This window comes from Drosophila erecta, unplaced genomic scaffold (assembly GCF_003286155.1).
Source record: "Drosophila erecta strain 14021-0224.00,06,07 unplaced genomic scaffold, DereRS2 tig00000126-arrow-pilon, whole genome shotgun sequence".
NCBI lineage: Eukaryota > Metazoa > Arthropoda > Insecta > Diptera > Drosophilidae > Drosophila > Drosophila erecta.
The window spans coordinates 1,547,119-1,573,068 of record NW_020825209.1 but is presented as its reverse complement, the minus strand read 5'-3'; the positions used below and the strand labels follow the sequence as shown (position 1 = coordinate 1,573,068).

General features: G+C 40.5%; 1 protein-coding gene across 1 annotated transcript in view; it reads right to left on the bottom strand.

The window, feature by feature from the left end:
* The window catches only part of LOC6549760 (neurogenic locus Notch protein), a 37,407-nt gene that overhangs the window by 8,698 nt on the left and 2,759 nt on the right, over positions 1 to 25,950 (bottom strand). Inside the window, exons 2-5 of the mRNA XM_001976743.3 lie at positions 15,400 to 15,490; positions 7,234 to 7,496; positions 6,963 to 7,167; positions 4,016 to 4,146 (exon numbers count right to left, since the gene is read on the bottom strand). Of these exons, the coding sequence (XP_001976779.2) occupies positions 4,016 to 4,146; positions 6,963 to 7,167; positions 7,234 to 7,496; positions 15,400 to 15,490 (690 nt within the window). The remainder of the gene's footprint in view (positions 1 to 4,015; positions 4,147 to 6,962; positions 7,168 to 7,233; positions 7,497 to 15,399; positions 15,491 to 25,950) is intronic.

Genomic DNA, 25,950 nt, shown 5'->3' with positions numbered 1-25,950 from the left:
TTAGTTTTTTCTTTTAGAAAATATGTAGTTTTCTAGGCAGAACGGTCACACTGAAGAGCATCTGTTCTATTTCCATCCCCCCACCACCTTCTCGCAGACTTGCCCCATCTCGCTCGCACCCGCGCTGTGCAATGAAGTGCATAAACAGATTTATGGCAACATCATAAAAATACTTCAATAATAAACGTTTAAAGCAACAACAAGCAGCAAACAAAAAGTGGTTGAGAGACCAGCAACAACAACAATAGCAGCAATACAAACAAGGGGAAGAGCGGGCAAGCGAAGGAAACGAACAAAAGGAACGGGCCGCTTAAAGCTGTGGTTGTAGCTGTAGTGCAGCTGGGCTGCACATGTTCGTTTCTCAGAGAGCGAGGGCTCTCTCTCCCCCCACTCATTCTCTTTCTCTATCTCTCCGTCTCTCTATTCCGTTGCGCCTGCGCTTCGTATTTAAGCGTCTGCGCCGCAGCGTTGCCCCTTTGGCTTCTTTCCCGCCAACTTTAGCTACAATGAGCCCTAAAAGCCAGCTACATTTTTCTTTGCCTGGCTTTGGCTACTTTTCGTACCTTTCGCTGGCAGCACTGCTGCGCATGCGGAGCGAATGGGCAAACAAAGTGTAACGTGAAAACAGACAAGGCAAGGCAAAAAGCGCGCAGACGCACACACATACACACATACATAGTCATCAGCATTCGAGCAAATAAACACACTTGCACACCAGAGGGCAGCACAATAGAAAGTTTGCAGTTGCTTTAATTTCTATTAAAGATTTAATCAGAATTTCAGAACCAATTTTATTCGCATCCAGTTATATTCGCTGATAGATATTCGTTGTAAAATTTGCAAAGATTATTGAATAGCTTGTGAGTGCACTACTTTTGTGCCCGCTGCTGTGGCAGCATATATGCGGCCACTCACAAACACACACATAGCAACGTCATGTCTTTCGTTGTTCTTTCCCACGGTCTCATATCTTGCCCCAAGCCTCTGCCGCAGTCGACACCGGCGTCGCTGCCGCGGTCAAACTATCTCGAATGCGCGCCAAGCCATCTGCCCTCTCGCTCGCACAACAATGGAAAAATGCCGTTTATGCTTCAGTTTTTCGCTCTCTTCTCGCACTCGCTCTCTCGATCGAGTTTTTGGACTTCGTTCATTGCGCTTTATTTTTCTTGGTGTATCTGTGTGTTGGAGGAATTAAATCGCATTTTATGTGCCTGCAATGGTATTTTTTTATATTTTTTTTAGAAAGATCGCTCTCTCGCTCTCGCCCACGAGATTTGTGTCTTTTAATGGATTTTCTTGCCTGGTCGGTTTTTTTGTCCATGCCACAAAAGAAGGGCCTCAAATACATGAGCACACACACAGCCACACGGGCATACAAATGCATGCGTGTGCGGCATTTATTATTATTTTTATTATTTGCAATTGCAACTTGTTGCTGGATCGCAGGGGGAAAGGAAAGGGAAAACAGGAAAAAACCAAAACCCAAAACCCCGCCAAAAAAAAAAACAAGTGACGAAAGTGACATTTTAAGTGTACCCCACACCATTAACCGTTTTTTTCTACATTTAAAAATAAATATCCAACAGAGCGGGATGGAGCATAACATAACAACAACATCTGTTTCATATTCGCTGCGATTTTTTTCAAGTCACCCAGTCACTTAGTGACCGCACTTTGAACTCTAATCCTTAGGGAAACTACTCGAAAACCAGTAACCCAAGCGAATTAACCTTACTTCCGCTTTCTAAAAATGTTCGATTACTTAAATATCTTGGGCAGTTAAAAGTATACGATTTTTACCCCGACTTATACCATCTTTTTCAACTTTTTTTAAAACTGAAAACCTTAACCTTTTTAAATACATACATATGTATATCTTAGATCCTCGAGGGCCCTTGTTCATATTTATTACCTCCTTTTTCTACATCAGCTCTTTAACCTTCTGTCGCCAATTGTCGCCCATTCAGGGTTTTTCTTATTGTAATTTAGTATTCATCATGTAAATTGCTCGCATTGCATTTTAAGCACATATGTGTGTGTGTGTGAGTGTGTTTGCCAGTGTGTTTTGTGTGCAATTTTCAATTAATTCATTTCAATTGATGCGAATTGCACACGACAATTTACAAGCTGCACAAACTGCAGCGAGGGGAGCTAAAACAATTTGATAAGCTTCGCTCTGCAACTTCGTCTGGCCTTTTAATTGCGTCCAATCAAAAATTCTAATGAGCCAGAAAGCAATCGCAATTGAAAAGTGCAAAATAGATCAGAGCAGCCGGAGATCGTGTGAAAAATGGGAATTGACAATATTTATTGCGGAAAATGCAACCGTATTCATTTCGGTTTCTGTGGGAATGTTTTAGTATCTAGGAATAAACCTTTAAAACTGCAAGCAATTATAAAGCAGACTACATAGAAGCATGCTTTTGAGTTGAGCCATGCTTGTAACGATCGTGTGAAAGTGTGACCAAAGTTGGAATTTGCAATATTTATTGCACTGGGAAATGTAATAACGCCTTTTTCGCACTCAGCTTTTTTTGTTTTGTTTTTTAAAACTTGGGTTGTTGGCTAATGTTGAGCAATTCCAGCCGAATTACAACAGCCAGCGAACAACCAAACAACGAAACCAACACGACACGAATCGCCCTGTGGACATCACGTTGCAATAAGAGTGCAAAAAACATAATGGGAGGGGTAAAAAGGGGGGTGGGGCAGGTCGGAGTTGCACTCATTATGCAAAATAAAGAAAAAACTAAAAGCACAGCAGCAGCGGGCGGCGGCAACTCACTAAAAATTACTGGCTGGGAAAACAAGTTGAGGGCAACGAAAAAGTAACAAGGAAAACGTTAAATATAATTCAGCACAAACAAGAGGAAAAATATTGAAGCGGCCCTTAAAGATGACAAAGAAATAAAATATGAATACAAAATGAGTGTAACTTTAGGAAAACGTAGAGCTAGATAGAAGCCATTTGGTTCCTTCTCAAAACGATCCTAACGTAACTTCGATTGTGCAGAGGGTTTCGCTGCTATTTTTGGTACTCATCATGCTTTTTCCGTTCATTTTTGAATAGTATCATGTCCAGGCGGTTAAACATCACAAAAGCCATTCAAGTGAGCAAATCTCGGCGAAAATTGCGCCAATTCCAGAGGCTATCATTTACCCATCTTCTTGAGCCATCCACTCGCATCGCCGACCAATACTTTTACCAATGATCTGCGGGGCGGATTGGATGCTTAAGCACAGTTACGCCCTAAGGAGGTCATGCAACACAGGCGACCAAGCCAGAGAAGCTGAACAAACCCAACCGCCAGAAGAGAGGAAGCTGCAGAAGAAACAGAAGAAAGACGCGGTGTGATGGGGCCACGATCTTTAAATTTGTAATGCGCCCGGAACGGTGGAATGGAATGAAATGCACTGGGAATGGGCTGCAATGTAAAAGTTGCAGTCAAAAAAAAAAACTGATGAATGATGCTGGGCCGGTCGAAAAAAAAAACAAAAACAGGAGTAGGCAGAGGGGTTTTTAGCTGACAAACGAGTTTGCCCCTTGTGGCAGCTACTTCAGATACTTCGGCGTGGGCGACTATTTCTTTCCCTCTTGGCTCGTGGCCAGTCATGAGTCATGAATCACCAACATCGATAACTGGTTATCGATAGGCGCTGAGAAGCGTTCTCATCGTTCTGCTGATTGCTGAGAACTCAAAGCCTCGGGTGGACGACTTTGCTCAAAGGAAGTATCAACCAACAACCCATCGTAACTTTGCTGGGAATCCGCTTAAGAATATGAAATCTGGGATGTGGGAAGTTCGCAAAGAGAAGTTATATTATAATACAATGTGGTGTTCAATAATTTTGATTTAAGGTGGTTTAGGGGCAAACTGTCGTAAGTTGAATTGTATTGATGGTTCGAGTAATACTTTTGTTAACGATTCAGACGAAAACATTTTACAACTCCAATAACCTGGTGGTGCCTACTTAAACATATATTACATAGCTCATTTTAATAACTATCACTCACCTTTGGGGCACTTGCATTCGTAGGACAGACCGTTCGAACGGCAAACTCCGCCATTCTGGCAGGGCGATGGCGAGCAGGGCTTGTACTTGGTGTCGCAATCCTTTCCCGTGTAGCCCGTGGGACACATGCACCTAGAACAGAAGCGAGAAGAGCAATTAAACGCAGGTTTAACACCAATTAAACTCGGCCAGATTGCCTGGCTACTGCCAAAGAAACCTTAAAATCTGTCCCTGCCCTCCACTTCCGTTTTGCAGTTCGAATTCAGATTCGGATCTGGATTTGTATCTCAATCCAAGAGGGGGCTTAAATCGAGCGGGAGTGTGTGTGTGTGTGTGCTTGTATTTCTTAGAGGAGTTTCGACCGGTTTTTCGGTTAACACAAAACCAAATGAAAAAAAAACAATGATATATTATAAAAAAAAAACTCCAGTGGAGTATCTCTCTCTGGGACTCTCTTTTATGGCCGGGTTTTTGTTCACTTTGATTTCGTACTGCCGCTTCTTCTTTCATTCTTATACTGTTCGTTTTTTTTATTTTATTTTTAATGTGATTTAAACTTAATTTGCTTGTGCCTTGTAAGCCAAACCGAAACTCCAACTGCACTGGGATTCTTGAGAAATGTTTTTTTTTTTTTTTTTTTTTCTTTTGTCAGCCATTAAAACGGGTTTGGTTTGGTTTGGTTTTGGTGTTTTGGCCGCCTCAGGAGCACCTTAAAAGGCCAATGGACAAGACCACGCCCCTGCCAGCGCTAATTAAGACCATTAAAGAGCATTTAATTAAATTAAACAATTAAAAGGCAGCAACGAACGTAGCAGCTCTTGAAATAGCCAGCATGGCCAAAAACCCAGAACTCTTTGGGGAACACAATTCTTCCAAGAAACCCCGCGCTTTCCACCTATTCTTGCCATGTTTCTTCATCTCCACCCAAAAAGGTTTTCGAGTAAATTACATTGGATTGAAAATTGCCGTTGCCTAAACAAAGAAAACAAAAAAAAAAACAGAAAAACATTTCGAAAAAAAAATTGATTTGTTTGATTGACATGTGAAATTCAGCAGGCCAATAGCCCAAGGGCCTCTCTTTCTTATTTTTGATATTTCAAATGAAGATTGGATTTCGGAATCTTTTGTTGTTGTTGTTGGGTGTGGGGCTCTTAATGAGCAAGTGAAATCTGCGCAGATTTCAATTATTTATGTTACATGCTATGAATCACCACTGGATCCTACTCCTATTTTATTTAATTAAAAACAACATGAGTTGAAAATATTTAAGTAGCAAAGAAATTATTATTTCGCAAATTTTTATTTTAGCAACACTTGGCATTCACTGCACTAGAAAAAATATGCAGTTAACCTTTGACCAACTCGCATGGAAAATTATTCGTGCATTAAAGCGCTCAATATTCAATAGGTCCATTCCAATTGCCATGAATAACGAATCACGAATACCTACCAACCTACCTATTCACTTAATTATTCGCTTGTGTTCGACAGTTTGTTTCCATTAATAAATTCCCACCAACTGACAGTTGACAAATAAAATCGCTGTCTTTGCCAAAATAAAACGAAACACAATACCTAAAACCTCATAAACTAAAGCATGACTAAGCTTTTGGCCGCTGTTTTTTTCAGCATAGAAACATCATAAAGTCCCCAAATCGAATATGAAATTTATGCAAATTGCCCTGCCAGCCATTCAACAGTGGCAGAAGATCATTTAGGCCCCCCCATTCACTTGCCAATCGTAACGATTTATCTTGGATTTTATAAAAAATGAGATTGGACCAAAATGTGGCGCATCTCAATGTAACTGCAACTAATGGGGCTTCCAATCCAAATCTCAATCCCATCCAATGTTTCAAAATTATAATCAAATTATATACAAATAATATGGCTTTACGTTTAGAGCAAATTATTTCAAGTGTATGCTAATTGCTTTGAAAACATCCGCAGTCAAACTAAACTAAAACAAACAGCAAACACATGTTCACATCGCACTTTTCAGCCCAAATGGTTTTTAGTAAAGATATATTTAAATGCCCCCACACACACCCCCCTCCCCCCTCCACACAACATTTGGATAATTTGTGTGTTTCAAATTAAGAATGCAAATGATTTCAAGCTGACACAAAACCCCAAATAAAAAGGCCAAAAATGAAACGTAAACGAAGTAATTTAATTTACGTGCCTGAACCAGTTCCCCCCCCCCCCCCCCCCCCCCCAAAAAAAAAAAAAAAGAAAAAAGAGTAAAACACACAGTGTTCCTAGACAAAAGATCGCCGGAAATTTGAGATCTTTTGTTCGACAACGACGACGACTCATTTTCAATAGGTCGATAGCGTTTTGTGTGTTTTAATTAGAGTGGAAATGTTGTTGTGGTCCATTGGCAATTTGTTGTTGTCCTAAACGAAAATCAATAAGCTATGCAAATCGCATCGAAATAAAATGAGATTTTTCTAAATTATTACTCTTAAATTGCCATTAATTAAAGGAAGCCAAAGCTTCAGATAAATATGCTAATCATTTTGGCACAGATGATTTGTTATCGATTTCGGGGATTTGTGGCTTTTGGCGGGGGCACAAAGCCAAATGCTGCAGAATCAAACGTGTTTGATCTTTTGTCGAACAGAGAAAACAATTTGCACTTGTCAGCTGGATTCAGTTGAGTTATCACATCCGCTGACACATCCATTTATTCACAATCGGCGATTCGATTGATAAACCGCAAGGCGGCATTTCGATGTCCAACGATTTGTTTTGTTTCAAAAAATCATGTTTTTCAATGTGTAAACGATGGTTGAAAAAAAACCGATGTTTTCAATGTGTAATCGATGGGTTAAACAACAATATTCAGATTTGTTTTGTATTGAAAAAAAAACCGATGTTTTCAATATCTAGATGTGTGTTTCCATAAATACTTTCAAGATGTTCAATGATAATTCATTACTCACTGGTAAGATCCGTGGGTGTTGACGCATGTGCCGCCGTACTTGCAGGGATTCGACTGGCACTCCTCGATGTCGTAGGAACAGGTGTCACCCGTGAATCCTGGCGGACAGGAGCAAGTGAAGCTGCTGCTTCCGGCCAAAGCGGTGCAGGTGGCACCATTCCGGCACGGTGAACTGGCGCACAGATTCTTCGTCTCACAGCGATCGCCTAAAGTGGATAGAGAGTAGTGGGTAAGATTGCTGGTGCTACATTTTTTCCTGGTTAACAACTCACCGGTGTAGCCATTGGCGCACGCACACGTGTACTCCTCCAGGGTCTTCAGCTGACAGGTGCCGCCATTGAGGCAGGTCACATGATCGCAGGCATTCGGTACCGCAATCTCGCACAGGGACTCATCGAAGCCCAAAGGACACTTGCATGAGATGCCCGGTCGACCGTTGCGAAAGGTCACCTGACAGGTGCCACCATTCTGGCAACGCATCGAGTTGCACGGATTGCGGTGTTCACAGTAGTCGCCGACATAGTGCGAATCGCATCTGGAATATAGATACAGATAGTTGCTGGATTAGCGGATTTGCCATTCAAATGGGAGCAATGTGACCGGCCAGCAGACTCATAATGTATTATGTGCACTTCAAGAAAAACCACCAACATTCCCACTGATTGTGGATTTTCACACACACATATCGTTGGCCAGTTTATCGACTTGTCGACTTAGTTGACCAAAGTCAGGAGCCAGATCTGCGCCGCCAGATAAATGCCAGCTCCAATCCAGACTCCAAAGTGTTAAAGCTGACAAAGTAGCCTCATTTCCGCCCGAGCTCAGCTCCTTTGGACCACTTTCACATGGTTGAACGTGGACAAGCTGGGGCTAGGTGATCTCTTAAACTTATTAATCTAGACGCATTTGCATTGCAACCTTGTTCCTTCTTATTAAGTGCTTCTAACTAAAGACTGCATGGATTTCCACCGCAATGAAATCGGTCCAATGGGTTTCCCATAAACTATATACTTTCTGGTGCAAACAAAAAATACTACAAATTGGTTGAGTAATGACAATGATGGCACAATATCTGCTCTTGCCATTGGAAACTCTCTTTTCGCCGATTCTCCACTCCCTTGCGCTGTGCGACGACAACATTATGCCAGCTTCTTGTTACTTTTCCCTTGAGAAAACAATTTTTATGTACGGTAATTTGTGCGCGATCTTGATTGCATATTAAATTTTTTTTGCCGCTGCTTCTTCATCGGCTGCAATGAGAAAATTACACGCATTGCTGCTGCCGCTGCTGCTGTTGCTGTTGCAGTTGCAGTTGCAGTGGCAGTGGCAACAGCAACATGAGGCAGCACGGCAGCAACATACCGAACAACCAGCAACAAGCAATGAATAATCATTAAGGCGGCTGCTGACCAACCTGAAAAGCGATGGTGAGGAGATGATGCTGGGAAGATGCTGCTTGGTCCAGCCAGCAGGCGCGGAAAAACCGCTTTTCCAATGCTGCTGCTGCTGCTGCTACTTCCCGTTACAAGTGTGTGAAAATGCTTTAGATTTAGCATTAATTTGTAGCAATCCCCTTTGGAGGCCCTGCCTAACCTCAAAGTCTGTCGATCGCAATCGAAGACGACAGCTTGCAAATTTTTCAGCGAGAATTTAGAGAGTGGTGAAAACCATTGGTACACTGGAAAAATGGATGAAAAGGGCTTAAGCAATCTTTATACAACTATTAATTGAATGCTTTGCGATAAACTGAGTTGCAGTTGTGTTGTTTTTCTGCAGTGCAGAAGTCTTTGTGTAGATATTTCGTCGATATTAGCCCACTGATAAGACTTGGCCAAAAGATGAGAAAAAAAATCGACGATGGTTAGGGGAGAAGACGAGGAAAGTGGCAGGGGGTGGAGTGGGGGGTGTGCATTTCCATTCAAATGAGGTGTCAGACTTTTTTGCTGCTGCTGCGCAGAGGAGAGGGAAAACGGTTGGATGGAAAAATTAATGTAATATAAATTATACACAGGCCAAGCGGAGTTTTCAGTTCGAGTGCTCCAAGTGCTTGCTAACTTGTTTTGAGAGGGAGAAAGAGAAGGCTAGCAGAAAACGTGACTCGCATTGGCAAATAAACCAAGGCAGCCACTGGGTGTGTTGTTGTGTGTGTGTTGCTGGCTTTATCTCCTGTTCGTCCAGTCCAATCCCCTCTGTACCCCTTGATCTGCTTTAAGCCGCCTTTATGAAGTTGGCCAAAAAGGGAATGACTCACCTTCTGTCACGTGAAGGAAGCGAACTGGCATCAAATCGTATTTTAAATGGGCAAGAGAAATGGATGGCAAAAATGCTTTATACGATTCTTAAAGTATTCTATGCTATGAACTGAAATCGCTGATGAGAAGAAGGCAGTGTAAATCTATGTGCGATTGGTTCAGATCATTGTATCTGCAACTCTGCATCCGTATCTCCGTTTTCAACTCAATTTGCGGTCAGCGATCGGTACAGAAATTGTTCACAATCATAACTACAACAGCATTGAAGTGAATATGAAATATGCATAGATATACAACTATATGCATCGATATTAATATTCGCTTCTCACGATCGCTCGACTGAATGGGTAACCACAGCAGCTCGTATCGAATGGATTATGGATTTCTGGGCTAGATGAGGGGCGGCGGTATTGGCCATAGACTCATGGCTTGTAAGCAAATGATTTAATGTCATCGCCCGATGATCATTCATCTTTTTTTTTATTGTATCGACCACTCTATGGCTATATATGGCTTCCAGAGATCGAAAGACAACTCCTAGCGACTCTGCGTTTATCTTTCGAGTGTTTAATTTCGCTAGTGCAATTCACACGCCTTGTGCACTGCTGTAAAAACCTTTCAGTACTCTAAATATTTCATGAAAATTGATTCAAAAGTGCACCAGCATTACACAATTAATGCGAACTATGTTTATATCTAGGTCAGTGAATAAATGGTAGTTTGCCAACTTGATTCATCGATTTCAAATGTTGTTTGTGTGCACAGCACAGACGCAAACAAAGCCACACTTACGAATATATTCATAAATAAATTCATACAAGCACATGCAGCTTTCTGCTGATCTTAGCACATTATCACATTATCACAGGATCGGTGGAGTAAGTGGAGTGCGGGGATTGCCTGACAACAAATAAACTGCTTATCACCGCACAAATACAACCGAGACACTCTTTAAAGATTCCCAAGTCGTTCGCTGTGCCATCGCATTTGTTTAATTAGCTGATAAGACTACATCAATTAGTTCAACTGGATTAATTTGTATGAATGGCTTTGCTGTTGATACAAATTACATGAAAGGCTCACATTGTAAGTGTCCTTATCAAAGCTGTGGTTTTTCCTACTGAGCTTTGATCTCATTAAATCGATTTTGTTTGGTGTGGGATTCCCGTGATTCCATGGTTTCCCATCTCTGACAACAGAACCAATTTTATAATATTCGCTCCTAGAGTCTTCAAAATGCGACTTGTGCTGTCCAATCGGATTGCATGGTAGCTTTTGTTTACTGCGCTTCAAACGAAAACTCGGCAAAAAGTACTATATGATGTGAATGAAACAATAAGGAGGGATCAGTGGCGAGAAGAGGGGAAAATATTAGAGCACACTTCTCACATTACACATTGCAGTCGGGTTTTTTTTTTGTTTTTTGGTTTTTCGGCTTTTGCTGAGCCGTGTTTTTCAGGTGAAAATGTGTTCGGTTTTCCATTTTTCCATGCGCAGGTGCAACACGCCCGTATATACTCCATGTCCATGTATTCCCCGATTCCCGATTCTCCCTATCCCAGTGCCTTTATCTATTGCTTCCTTTCACCCAGGCATTTGCTGTGCTATTTGCTTAGCTGTTCAAGAACAATGGGAAAAGGGAGGACAGAGTGGAAAACGAACTGAAACTGAAGTGAAATGCGTGACCCCGGCGGCTCACCAACAAATTTTACACCCAAACAAATTTTCTTTCCGTTCTGTTTTCATTTCATATATCTTCTAACTATCTATCTATCCATCCATCCATCCATCCACCCATCCATTTCCAGCTGTTGTTTGTGTAGAGATTCGAGGTATGCCACGGCTCGGGTTTTGTTTGATTTCCCATTGTCCGCCGAGCAGGTAAAAAAGATGCATTTTCTGACACTAGTCCGTCAAATGATTTCCACAGGTTCCAGTTTCCAGGTAACGAAATTATACCTGACCAAAATCCCATTGCACAACGTGGTGATATCTCTTTTTGGAAATTTCGTATACAGAACGGTGATTTTATGAAGCTTTTATTGGTTTAATAAAGCGGAAAACATCTTATCCATATGAAGCATAAAAAAACGGTTTTATGATGGTTTGTCTCGCTTTGTAAACTTGTTTGTTTTATGCAAATAAAGGTCGTTGTATCTAAACTATCGATAATAAAACCGATTTTCATGCACTCAATTTAGTATTTTTAAATGTTACTATTTGATGATAGCATAAAAACAACATAAGCATTACCACGAAAAGCCCGTCCAGACTCACTGAAACTTGAGTGTTCTGCTATTCTTCTGACCAAAACTTTTTAATATAAACGATGTTTTTTTAGAAAGGGATCGCAACAGAAAACCAATATTTTTCCCATCAAAAACCTTCCAATAGCAGATAAACCCATGTTATTTTTTGGATGTGACTTCTCTAAATCAAAAGTATAGAAATCGACATGCAATGTTACCTAAAACCAAAGCAACACCTAACCAAAATTTTGATATGTGATTGGTCGACTTGTGGATGAGGTGTGTTGAAACGATTTGTCGCTGGCGGTAGAAGAAAAGCCAAAGGTATTTCCATATGTGCATAATTAAGAGATGCAAGCCTGGGAAAATCTTTCATTTGAGTTATGAGAAGACAAAGCTCAGATTTATGTAATGCATCATTCCACATTCGAATAATTAACATTATGCCTTCTACGCTTCTTCTCTTCGCCATCAACCAACCAACCAACTATCCATCCATCCATCCATCCAACCAACCATCCAAGCAACCATCATCATCAACTTGGTCTACCATCTTCAGCGTTTCGTGAGAATGCGCGACTTAATTGAGTTTCAATAAAACGTTTTAATTTGACCAAAGAGAGAGAGAGGGGCAACGAGACCTGGCTAAAGGAATTTTGTACGCCAACGCCTTGGCTGCAAAATAAAATAAAAAAATGGTATAAAAAAAGTACGAGAAAAACAGAGCACATATACATATACTCGTACACAGAAAAGGGAGCATAAGGGTCTCCTTGTGAAGAATGTAAAATGCAAGCGGAATGCACAATAAATATTCGCTACGCTTTTCGGGCAGTCAAGATCTCATGGGATGGGCCCAAGCTCCTCGGTCTCCTCATCTCGGGACCCTTGTTTCTGTTCAGCTTGTGTAACACAGAAAAGCAATCAGAGCAGGTTGCAAACAAGTTTTTAGCCGAACATCCGAAGGATGTACACATAACAATATATAGTTATATATATATATATATATATATATAAGGAGATATATAATAAAAATGGCTGCCCTGGCCCAAGTTAAATGTGTCATCCCAGCACAGATGAAATGTTGGCTTTTCCATTGTCATTTCCAGCACACATTGCGCATAGCACATAGAGTATAGAGCATAGAGCATCGAGCATCGAGCATCGAGCATCGAGCCCCATGGCCAATGTGCTTAATGATCAGTTAATTAAAGTAATTGCAGCCTGGAAATGCTTTTCCCCCCTTTTTTCACTTTTCGAGAAGAAAAGAAAAGAAATGAAAAGACAAGACATAAAAAGCAAAGATAGAGAACAAGAACAAGAAAGAGCAAAAGGTAGAAAGCAAAGAACATTTTCAAGTGCAAAGCGTGTGAGCCAAGAGTTCAAATAAAAACGTAAATTATTCCCCTGCGGCGAACGTTCGTGTGTGTGTGTGTGTGTGCGCTTGTGTGTGTGCATTTAGAAACACGCACACACACACATGCGACGTCTGGAAAACAAAAGACTTAGGCAACGAACTTTTCTCACTCGACGTTTAATTCACTTTCTGAAGATTAAATACGTCTGGGCATAATGTTTTTATTGCGTTTCAATTCAAGTTGCCAGCAGTTGTTAGATGCTTTGATTAGATACCCGTTTAAATTGAACGTTTTACCATCTCAGCGAAAAATTCACATTTTGAGTGTTAATTTAGGCGCATTTAAGTGTGCATTGCTCATTAAATTTACATGCCCAATCAATTGAAGCCGATCTTGTTTGAGTTCTTAAATAGCACAGCAGTTTCAATGACCGATCAGTTTGCCTTTTTTGATCGGCAAGATCTTGGCAAGATCTTGGGTAAACAGAGTTTTTCTAGCTTTTTCCCCCACAGAGACTACACATGTCAACCGATCCTGGCTTGCTCTTTCTTTAACTATCTTTGGGCAATTACATAAAAGCGCTTGGCTCTTAGCCTAAAACTGCGAGATGCCAGTTTAGTTTTTTTCTTTTTTCCTTGTTTCGTTGATATATATATGTATATACATATATTGTTGTGCAGACTCTTGGATCTCGGGATCCGTGGGTTATTTTACTTTGCTTATTCGCTTTTATTTCTTTCTTTTAGTTGCCTTGCCTTGCCTTGGTTTTGGTTTTGTTTTTGGTTTTGCGATGATCATCAAAGGCACGATCAAGCCAATGGCCATGTGTATATGTGCTGCCCTCTCTTTCTTTAAGCCATTTTTCGGTTTGTTTTTGTGATTTGGCGATAAGATCGCTTTGAACTTTTGTCTTCAGCTTGAGCTATTAGAGCTGATTTCTGTTCGGTCTTGTGGCCAACTGATCCTCGGATCGTTTACGGTTGATCCATGCTGATCCATTTACCACATTTTCTTGATTTGGAATTGCTCTGCTTGGCTTTTCTCTCTGCGTCCAAAAAAAACCTTAGCTTTTATGTGGCTCCTCGATCGCTTTTCCGCCTGCCAGCTTGTTTGTTTAATTGACTTGATTGCCAACAGTTTGGTTTTCGTTTTGAGTGGACCCGACCACGACACAACTATTTTTGCCTTTTGCTCATGTCAAATGTCATGTAGTCGGGGTCTCAATTTTGTCTCTGCCATCTCAGAACAATGAGTTTGATTTATATGGCTAAAGAGCCACACAAAGGCTTAGAAAAAATCGGTTTCTTTTTTTTTTTTGCTTGCGGTTTATGACATGTTAATGAGCAGCATCTCTTTTGGCCGGGTTGGGCCACGCCTCCTCAGCGCCCCCATTTACGGCGGAAATTTCTTTTGATGTATGAAACTGTTTTTTTTTTTGATGACTCAGTTGTGCCGAACATTAAATAAAAGAAAGAAATAATGGCAAATAAAAGTGAGCATGAGCGCAAAGCACGAGAGAAGTTTTAGAAATTCGTCGATACTAAGAAAACAAAAAAAAAAGAAGAGCTCTACAAAATAAGGCTTTTAAAAACCATAAAAGCTAACTTTCTGATATTTATCATAGCTGCATATATGTTTCCGTTTTTCCCTTTACCGACTTCACACAGATGTCTGCTAAAATTAAGTAAAGCTGAAATTAAACTGAATCGCTGAAAATAGTCGTAGCATGAGTCTTTGCCTCGAACTGGTTTGGAATGCAATTCGATCTTAGCTTTTTTTGTGTGTTCTTGCAATGAGTTTTTTGTTATATATATTTTTTTTTTTAATTATGCCATGTAGGTTTCGGCCCGCTTCACAGACTCGTAAAAATCGTTGACGACAGCCTGTCAAAATATATATGGATATAGCGATCGTTTCACCGGCTCGACTCGCCGGACGGACTCTCTATTTATAATAACTCAAACGGAGTTATGCGTTGCGTACGTGCCGTTTGTTTTGGCCGCATTTGATTTATTGCAGAGACAACAGAGAAATAGACAAAAAAAAAAAAAACGTAAAATGCTGAAATAAATAACAGACAACACACAACACACGGGGGAAACAAAATACGAAAATCGAAATACGAGGCGAGTGAAAATCATGCGAACCGGGCTAAAGGCACGAACCAGAGACTCCCAGACTCTCGTTTAGGTTCAAACCGATTTGCCAGGAATGTCGCTCGACAACGAGCCCGATTTGATTCGATTCGCAGCAGAGAAGACTGTAGACCGAAGACTGCAGACTTAAGACTGCAGACTGAAGGCTGGAAGACTGAAGATTGTGCGGGCGCTTTTGTCTGGCGGAGCAACAACAACTTCCCGCCTTTTGTCTAGACGAATTTCGAGTTAAATTAAAAAAGAGTACGCACACCAAAATCCCTTGTCCTTGAAAAATGTTCCCTTGATGCAAATGCCACTGAGACTTGGACATTCGTCTGGCTTTGCTATCTGTATAATCAGCAGAACCATTTAGACTCCTTGTCCATGCAAAGATCATCTGGCTAAAATGTACGTTTAGCTTATGCATTAAACTTGACTTACGCGCAGTAGGTTTTGCCATTGAGTTGTGTGACGCAGGTGCCGCCATTCTGGCAACCAACAGTTGTGCAGGAAAAAGGGCCCAACGCGGTATCTGCAAGGATAAATGGTAAAAGTTTGTTATTAAGTGCAGGAATAGCATTGCCAAATGAGCTTATTTCTAAATGAATGCTCTATAAATTCCCATAGACATTGTCCCAGCTGACACGCCCCCAAGAGTAACCGCCATATCTGTAGGATCATGCTAACTTGTCGCCCATTTATGTCCACTTAACATGCCACATCGTTGCGAAAGAAGAAGAGGCGACATGCCACAAAGGCACAAAGGGGGAGGCTCAGAACATACTTGTTCTGTTTGCAGAAGATCGAGAGATCGTACGGATGTATATGTATATGTATCTGCCTTTTAAGGGCAAACGGGCGGCATGTCAAAGTCACCGTCTTCGTCTTCATCATCATTATTATTATTATTATCATCATTGTGGCCAATCACAGACAAAAAGTTCACTGCACTTGAACTGGCCAGCGTTGCAGAAAAATAGTTGGATAAGAAAACTGAAACGTTTGCAATCAAATCAAATTAATATTATGCATACACACACACAAACAGAGAGAAGAAAAAAGCAAAGGAGCACAGTTAAAGTATGCTTATTCCATTGAAAAATATGTGACACACAAAATTAAACAAACGAAGCCGCAAACAAGCAGCAATCCCCCCAATTTCACTTCACCTCTTCAGGTTCAGTCGTACGAAAAAAGTGTATATATCAGTTATCAACAGATTGGCTCAGAATAGTAGTACATTTAATACTAAAATAATATAATATAATTTTAATTTCTTCTTGCAATTTACCAAAATATTCTATACATGAAATTGAATGTGAGATCTTTATTTTTATAGCTTTAAGCTGCGCTTATAACGCTTTTCACACCTTCGCTGCTATTATTTTGCGCCCAACTGTGCTATATATGTTTGCTAATTGGGCGTGTGGCCATTTCCTGCGCTGGAAAAAATCAGGAGGGGTAGGAGGGGTTCCTAACTCAGCTGAACCCAGAGTTCTGCCATTTCGGTGCGGTTCGAATCGAGGCGACGACAATAAGTTTTGATTGCCGCCGTCAGGCGGAGATAAATAAATCGCTTTGTCTGCCCAAAGGGGCTGTGGGCGGCGGGGCGTGGCATGGGGTGACGTTGGGGGCGGCAGTATACATGTGTGTGTGTGTGGGGCCGATACACACACAATGAGTGGCCACTGTACCGCCTTGCATACACGAGCACAAATCAAATGCAAAAAGGCTTAAGTTTAAGCTAAAAGCGCCAATTGAGTGCACAAATTGAGCATTTCCAAGAAATGCCCTCAACTATATTGCTGAAATGCTGAAATATTTGCTGATCGACCAACGAAATCATATTTTATAAGCTTTTCATACACACATTTTCGCTCACTGTCTGCGTCTCCTTTAAACATCGATGATCGATGGCTTGTGGACAAGACGTGGCATAAATCCCAAAGATATATATATATATACATATATATGCCTGATTAACTGGCTAATGACAATGCATAAATAAATCGGCGAGGAAGCAAAAAAGTGAGATAACTTACAATTGAGTCACAATGTTGCAGAAATTTATGCAAAAGGAAAAATATTGCAGCATGCTCACATGTTGCTCTGCATTTGATTGTCTTCGTTGTCCGCGAGTGTGTGCTGCGCGTTTGTTTGTAAACTAATTGACCTCAATTAGTGTAAAAAAAAGCACAGAAAAACAGATGCAAAAAAAAGACAAATGCCATATATAAATATAGTGCAGAGTCGTGTGTTGGGGGTGCAGCATGCATATCTCATCGGATTTGCCCAAGCTGAAACATTTGATTTGCTACTATTGATGTATCAGGCAACTTTTGATGGGTCGCCAAACTTGTTAAAATTGATATCTATTAGCGCTAACTCACTGATAACCGGCAAATGGGCGACAAAAGTGCCCAAATGGGTCTGGAATTGAATTATACACATTCCAGGTAAAGATCACTCGATGGGGACAGCGCTTAAATGGGTTTTTTTTTGTATTTTTTTCGAGAGAGGTGTGGCTGGGGCTTATGGCTCTGTTTAATTAATTTGCCGGCAGGCAAGGCGAGAAAGACAGAGATGGCAAACCACATATGGGCACTCAACGCTTCATCGACAGAGCGTGAAAAGATTTTTCAGTTTTTCAGCTAGCTTTTTGTTTTTTTTTGTGTTTACCTATACCTACTAGTAGTATCTGAGCGTTTTTATTGCGTGTGATTTACCGCACACATGTAAAATCAACGTGGAATCACTTTTGGCCGGCATTTATGCGCCGTTTAGGCAGATGCTTTTCCGCTTTTTCCGCCGCCGACAAATGAGCTGTTAATTGCTTGAGTTGGCTCAAACCGAGTTAAGACCTAATTAAACTTGCTCAACGATATGTGTAATAGAGATTGTCGGTTTTTTTATTTTTTTTCTGAGTTTGCTTAGGTTTTTGGCGGGCAAAATCCGGGAATCTCTCACGAGTCACGACATTTCACAATCACCGATGAAAGCAGGCGTGACTGTGACTTGCAAATATCTGTGATATTGATCGATGAAAATGACACGGAAACGACAGAAAATGTTGCACGTTACAAGAGCGAGATTTTTCATTTTTTTTTAATTATTAACCAAGTTTGTGGATTTGGCTCTTGCATATACATAAATAGGTAAAAAAAAAAGTGTCCCTTAACAGCTGAATAATATTGTAAGCCAATTATCGGCACCATGAAGCGATCAATGAACCACTTGTAATTAAACCGAAAAAGGCAAAAAGAAAAAAACCATTTACATACATCAAACAAATAAAAGCGAGAAAAAAAGGAAGCCAAGACAATAATGAAATATCTCTGCTGGTTTTTTGCTTTACAAATGGCGCTTATCGAATTTAAATTTTTCGCATTACCACACATACGAAAAAACAACAATGAAAAAGTAGCAAACGCTATCAGCATAATAAGCAACAACAGCTGCGACAACTAAAACAAAAAGCAACCACACCAAACTAAAACAAGAAAAACACCAACAAACACAACAAAAAGCCAAACCACGGCCAAAAATTTCTCACGCTTTTCTCTAAGCACAAAAAAAAAAAACTGAAAAAAATATTTAAAAAAACATATCAACAAGAATGTCAGCAAGTAGAGATATATAATAAAACGGAAAACCAACGAATATTATAGCTTAAATGAGTCCTAGATTTCCCTGCATTTGGGAAATTGCATTGGCTAACATGCCACATGCAACACGAAGGATAAGCAATGCAAATAAAGTCGAAAACCAATGAGACTAGAAGCTTCTTCGACCTTATCGCCACCATAATACACCATTCCGCTTGGGCCGACTTCCTTATCGAAATTCAGTTTGTTCTCAGGCTGCCTTCATGTTTATACATGATTTTTATTCGGCGGCAATTTCGCCACGATTTGTAATTGGATTTGAATAAGTCCGGATGCAACAAGTCATCAGTCTCATAAATTTATGTGTAGGTGATTAAAAAACAAATAGTTCTGCCCCATTGATATATCTCAAAATATCTCAAAACTTAAATGAACTACTCCTAAACGATTTCAGTGATGTTTTGCACAAACAATAGATGTGTGCAATTAACTTGAAATGGTAATACATAATTATATATTTGTCGGATCGCAAGATACTGTTCTTTTGGTTTTCCTGAAAGGAATCTTTTGTTATTTGCCGAAAACAAATGTACTTTAATTGCTTATTGATCGTTTAAACCCCGCAAACATGGCAACATTCAACATTTATTTGGCTTTCAATTTGGCATACTCAAGTCTCAAGTTTCCATTTGCCATTGATCCCAGCCAGCTGACTCGATCATTTATGCACATTTATTTATTATTATATTTAAAGTGTATGGCGAGATGATAAAAGAAATTTTCATACACAATTTGCGTCGCAAAAACTGCAATTGTGATAAGCTTGCCAAAGAAAACGAAGCGCGATCATCGAGCGATCATTATTTTTATGGCAACTGTCCGGCGAATGATCACAAATTGCTGCGGGGGCCAAGCAATAAATAAATACTTTGCCTACATAAATGTGTAATGGGCGAATAGAAAATTGGTCAGAGTGCAGTACAGTGGCGGCCAAAATACGAATTACTCCTATACTCCTTACTTTAAAAATGTTCGATCGATTTAATTAGAAGGGGGTAAGCAACTCATCTTTAGTTGAAAGATTTAAGTTAAGTACAAACTATCGAGTTCATTGACACATAGACCTCAATTTTGGTTCATAGAAAAGCGTACATAGTATTTTGGACTTGGGTGTAAGTGTGGAGAGATTGGAAAATGAGCGGCCTGCAGAGGCGTTGTAACAACAGCAGCAGGCAACAAAATGCGGAAAGATTGTAAAGTGTTAATGAAAAAGTAGCCGAGATCGTTGGAGAATCGAGTCCGAGCGGAGGGAAAAAAGGGGGAGTGGCACACAGGGGCGGTGGGGAGATGGGGCGTGGAGCGGGGGCAAGTCGTAAAACGAATAAACGAGTGTGGGAACCAACGTCAACGAAACACAACGTCTCTCGCTGCTCTCTTCTTTTCGTCTTTTTTGGGTTATGTGGCATGGAATTTTGCCTTGGCTCGCTCCACCTCTCTTTCTAACCCACAATCTACCCGTCTCTGTCCCACCATCTTCGTCCATCTCTTTCGGCCCTCTATCTCCATCTCTGCTAACCCCTTTTTGTTTGGTCCGAAGCGTCTGAAGCTTCTGATAGATTAATAGGCCACTGTCGTCGGCGATAGCGAAAAAAAAATAATAATAAAAGACGAGGAAAATCGTACAAGAATATAGAAAATACAACTCCCATGATACTCCTCCGCCCCTCCACCCCACAACTACTTAACCCATTCATACGTATAATTTTGGAGCATCATGGGGGAGGAAGTTTGTGGTTTTTGCGGTCTACGATATTGTTATTGCCACATATGTTGAAATAGATTTCGGATTAGAGGATTTTCGTAAAGGGGAAGTGCCTGTGAATGTGGTTTATGTGTGGCACCCTGATTGATGTCTTTATGAGCGGGCTTGGGCCAGACTTGTATATAATATATAATTTGTGAACAGAAAGAATGTAAACACTTATTACTGCGGTAGCTATACAAGTGCATATAATTATGAACTTCATAGGTAATAGGGAAATTGTCTTTGATAATGAAACCAAGTAACTGGTAAGTAAGAAAATGCAAGCAAGACGCAAAACTTTTCACAGTTGAGCGCTGTTCATTCCACTTGATGATCAGCACTCGTTTTTCTTCCCCCCCTGTTTTCCACGACGACTCGCACTTTATTTTCCCACACGAGAAGCTCGGGATGATTAGCATAATGCTTAGCCAAATGAAAGATAATATTATGGGAATAATTGACCTACCCGACAATGTAATTGAGTGCACGATAAGAGAGAGGGGGTGGAAAACGTTTTTGGGAGGGAGAGAGGATGGGTGATAAACAGCCCTCCGGAAAAGGACACACAGCTGCAGTTGTAAGTAATCTATATGCATGTACATAAGAACAATTTTTTTTTTTTTGGTAATTGAAGTGCACTTGAAAACATATGCGACACTTTGACAAAAATCCGCCCTCGCAGGGGGAAAAAACATATGAAATGCATGCAGAGAGGAAGAGTGAGGGAGAGAGTGCGACAGCTAGAGTGAGAGAGAGAGAGAGAGCAAGAGCTGGAGTTCAAGAGGTCGAGGCTGAAGGAAATGCGCGCCAAACTGAAAAAAGGCCGCGCAGGCGCACAAACAAAAAGGGTTGTTGCCTCGGAAATCCATAAAAATAATGGCATATGAGTGATATTGTATGGAGTAGTATCGTCTCTCTCTCTCTCACTCTCACTCTCTCTCCCTCTCCCTCTTACTCCTCTTAGTGTGTATGTACTTTAAATAAACTGAAGCATTTAACACTTCCGGCAGACAACAAACCAGCGTGTGAATGTTTAGTTAAAGTTCGGAAAACGACAAAAATGAAATGGATGAAAGAAGAAATAAAAAGGCACAGTCTTCAATTCATATTTACATACCACCGCTGCTAATTTGTCAACGAAGAAACGCCAGTTCTTCGGGCGCCCTACCAAATGGGCCTTATGCAAATGTCGCGCAGGTTGCCGCTACTAAGGAAAAACTCAAAGAGAAAGAAGTGTCTGCAGATTGAGAAGATGCATCTGCGAGATATGGCCACTAACTAATGCTAATCAAAGCGTTCAGCTTAAGTGCAACCCAGTTTCTAATGATCTTGCATCTTTGCACAAAAGATTCAGCCCCTAAATTCCAGTCATGTATACTAAAATATTTTTGTTTAATATTGAAACTTAGTTAAAACCCCCAAGCCAAAATAGAGTACGTCCTTTTTGTTTTTCGAAGTTTCCTTCAGATACTCATCTGAAGTACTTTAGAGCCAGCGAGTGTCAGACGCTTGAAATTTGAGATACATTTTCAAGTGGCAGCTTGAAGCATGTGTTTATCGCAGTGTTTGTGTATCCTGCAGTTTCAAAAGGTGTCTTTTATTTCTCGTAAGGATCTATCACGGTTTCTAGTTACTTTACAATGTATCCACTTTTAGATGTAAGGGGGCAATAGCTTTTTTTCATTTTGGTTTTCATACCCATATCTTTCAAGTTTGCGTTTGAGTGATTTGCAGTACATGATTTTCTTGTATCTTTGCCATCGAACGACGCACAATTCCTTGCTAATGTTTTGTGTAAGGGTATCTGCAATGGTTCTGATCCTCCCATGACCACCATGAAAAGTATCATTCGTTCATATCATTCGGTCCCGTATCTTTCGGCATGTCTTCTTCCTTGGACCACCGATCATTATTATTATTATTATGCAAGCCAAAGTATCTATGCATCTCTTGAAGTCAACCACTCACTTGAGCTTGGACCGATCTCTATTCTCCCTCTGCAGAACGATTCTCAAACACGCATGTGAAGAGAAGGATGGAGATGGAGACGGATGAAGACAAGGAGAAGGCGGAGGAGAAGAAGGAAGAGAAGACAAAGTCGGAGCAATTTCAGTTTCAACTTGAGAAGACGACGAGCACACGATCGGCGACTGTCGTCGATCCGCTCAAGTGTATATAATGATGATTGTCATTTTTCATTGCCTCCTCCAAAACAGGATAGAAGACGTGAAAGAGACGGCTATACAACGAGCAAGAGAGCGAGCAAGGGAGAGGCCCAAGTTGGCCTGGCCAAGAACAAGAAGTTTCTATGCCAACTGATTGCGTTGGCCAAGGAAATCGTAAATTTCTTTAATGACAAGACCAGGGCATCGAAAAGAAATTTCTTTCGACTTTAGCATTCAACAGTAATTTTCAAATTATTTTTACATTTTTGGATTTCCTATTATATTCATGTACTCGCATAATTATAACATATTTTCATGTTTTATACTCAAAGAAAAATTGAATAATGATCGTATACATGAGCAAGTTATTTCGTTCGTAGAAACTATAAGTTACTACCGTTAAGATCGATATTTTCCTACCGCTTTTCCACTTTTCGAAGACCCAATGAGAGAACTGTCTGTATAAGAGTTTCGGAATAAATCGCATGGCAACGTAGGGGGATTTCTAGGGGGCGTGGCAGGGGCGCAGTCTAAAAGCCCGAAAGCCTGGAAGACAAGACGACAAGAAGAGACCGGGCCAAAAGCGAAGAAGAGAAACCAAAACCAAGTCAAACCAAAACCAAACCAAACAAGACACTTTGGGTAATATCTATAAAAATTGCTGTTGGTGTGTGTTTCTTAGAGGGGGGCGCAGAAGGGGCGGGGCTGGGTCGAAAGGAGGGGTTCTTCTGAGGTTGTCAGCCTTTTTTTTTGTTTTGTTGTACCTCTCAGATACTTCAAGAACAAGCCACACAAAGGAGAGGGGAGACCAAAGAGACCAGCCAAGAAAACCCCAAGAAAACAGAAAGAAACAACAAAAAAAAAAAAGAAAAAAAAAACGAAAAACTTGTTCGGTCAGTGCGTTCGTTGTCTCTGTTGGTGTGTATCTTGTGTATCTTGGCTCGAATAGTATCTGTGTGTGAGTACCTGTATCTGCCGACTGGTACATGTACATGTGTTGGCCATAAAGAAAACTCATTAAACTGGCCATGGCAGAAAGAGTAAGTCAGGGCGCACTAATTCGCCTGGCCATCATTAAAAGTCAATAAAAGCCGAGAAGAGAAGAGCAGCGTAGACTTGTGAGCCAAGTCAAGTCAAGTCAAGTCAAGCCGAGCTGAGATTTAGAATCCATACAATCCATGGATTTTTCTAAGCAGATTTAATTGCAGCCGACACATGTGAGGACTGTTTTCATAATTAGTTTGGCCAGCAAAGCAGCAGTACATATCTGTATATATATATATGTATATACAGAGAAGAAAACCTCAATTCATTCGTTGGCCATTTGAGGCATTTTCCCAAGACAAAACTTGGAAAGTAGTTGTCAACATATACACTGTAGAGATGGGCTGGGAAAATGATTTTCATGTTTATGCAATGACGACTATGGGAACAAATAACAAATATCAGCAAAAACAAAAAAAAAAAAAAAACTATGGATTTCCGTTGAGCAGAGATACTGAGAAGATGAGTAGATGAGATGATGACTGCACATTGGCAAACGAAATTCTACCTGAAGAGCCTTGCCAATTCTGGTTTCAAAGGTGTGTCCCGAAAAACAGGATCGAGATCGAGATCGAGCATCGTAGCATCGGGATCGTCTGGAACGGAACTGCTTTGCCGTATATCGAATGCCATATCAAGTGACCAGGCAACAAGATTCCTCGACTCCTCCCTCCACTGCTTTATTTTGTTTTCTTTTTTAAGTTTACTTTATCACTTACAGGTTTTTTTGATTTTGGCCAGGCCAGGCGAAAGGCAAGGAGTAACAGCAGATTTAACACTTGAGAAATTAGCCGATTTCATATACCGTTTTTTTTAATTAAGTCTTCTTAAGTTACTGGATGGGAAAGTTATATTTTCAAGTGATACTCCTGACCATACTTTTATTTTTTTTGCCCATCATCGGCGGCGTCGATTAATTAATAATTGCGACAGTAAATGGTCGATAAGTGCTTGTCTCAAATTAATTGAGACGCCCAAATAAGAGAGACTTTCACATTAATCGGCGCTTTTTTAAGTGCCGCGTCCTTGGCAAAGGGTTTACATTCGTGGGAATTGGCCTGGTTTTTACTTTGGGTGTTTTAAATGCATCTCAGACATGTTTTAATGATATTTATATTGATTGAATTGAGGCATTGAAATCTGGCATTCAAGTTTAATTTGATGACTGGTTGTAATGACTGGCTTGCACTTACTTATGCATCGACATTCGTACTCAGTGCTTCTTAGATCTTTTAATGATAATTTAATGCATTATTTATTCAAATCTAGTTAATGGTAGTTATTAATAATGGCTAGTTATACAGTTTCATGTACTCTACATTCTTAGCAAGCTGGTCTTTGCGATCGTATCGCAGCTATAAATCTAGGTAGTACTACCCTCATTTCTAGTTGATCCTGCAATTTAAGTGCCCTTCCAATTCCCTGCCCCTCTTAATTTTACTTCCATTAAATTTGGTTGCAGCGTTATGTGGATGATCCATTCCGACCATAAAGTGCACACTTTACGACCCATAACCATGGGCATGTTGGTTATGCATCGCCATACATGCCTACTACTTCATGCCTCATACATATATACATACATATATAGTACTGTAATATATAGTATATAGTGTGTATATTGACTGAAGTCTAGGCGAGGGCTAATTAGGGAACCGCCGCCGTGTGCGTGACTTACGAAAGTCAAGAAATGTGTTTTGGGTTTTGCCTTCTTTATGTTTTGGGGTGCACACAGGATATACAGGAAATAGTCGGGAGCGGAGCGCGGAGATACAAATGTATCTGAAGCGATACTCTCGCTCTCGCTCTCCACTCCTCTCCCTCTCACTCTCACTCACGCACAACACCATGCCATGCTATATCGTAATTTGATCTTTGAGCAAACAGCAAAAAGGACGCGCATGTGCAATATGCCAGGACACAGGGGTTGCTCCTGCTTTTCCTGCTGCTTCACTTTTGGCTCCAGGAGCCCAGCTGTCGTTTATTCCTATACAACATTCTACAAACATATGTATGTATGTATGTACATACATATATGATGAAATCGAATGCGGTGGTTGGTTCTCGAAACCGTTACGTGCCACATTAAACCTGCCAAAAAAAGAATACCCTAAAATTGGTGGCTAAATGCAGGCGCGTTCGATCGCACAAAGTTGAACAAACTTGGTTTGGAGCTAATGGGGCGTAAATTTGTGAGAACTTAATCGGCACAAAAAGGTACATGAAGCTTGGAGAGATTTTTTTGTTAGCCCTTTGCATCTGCACTTTTTTCTTAAAGTGCTAGAAGTGAAATTGAATCACTTAATGGACAACTATTTGTAGTCTTTTTTTTAGCCAGTTTATTTACCTTTTACTACAACTTCCTCTGGCTAAT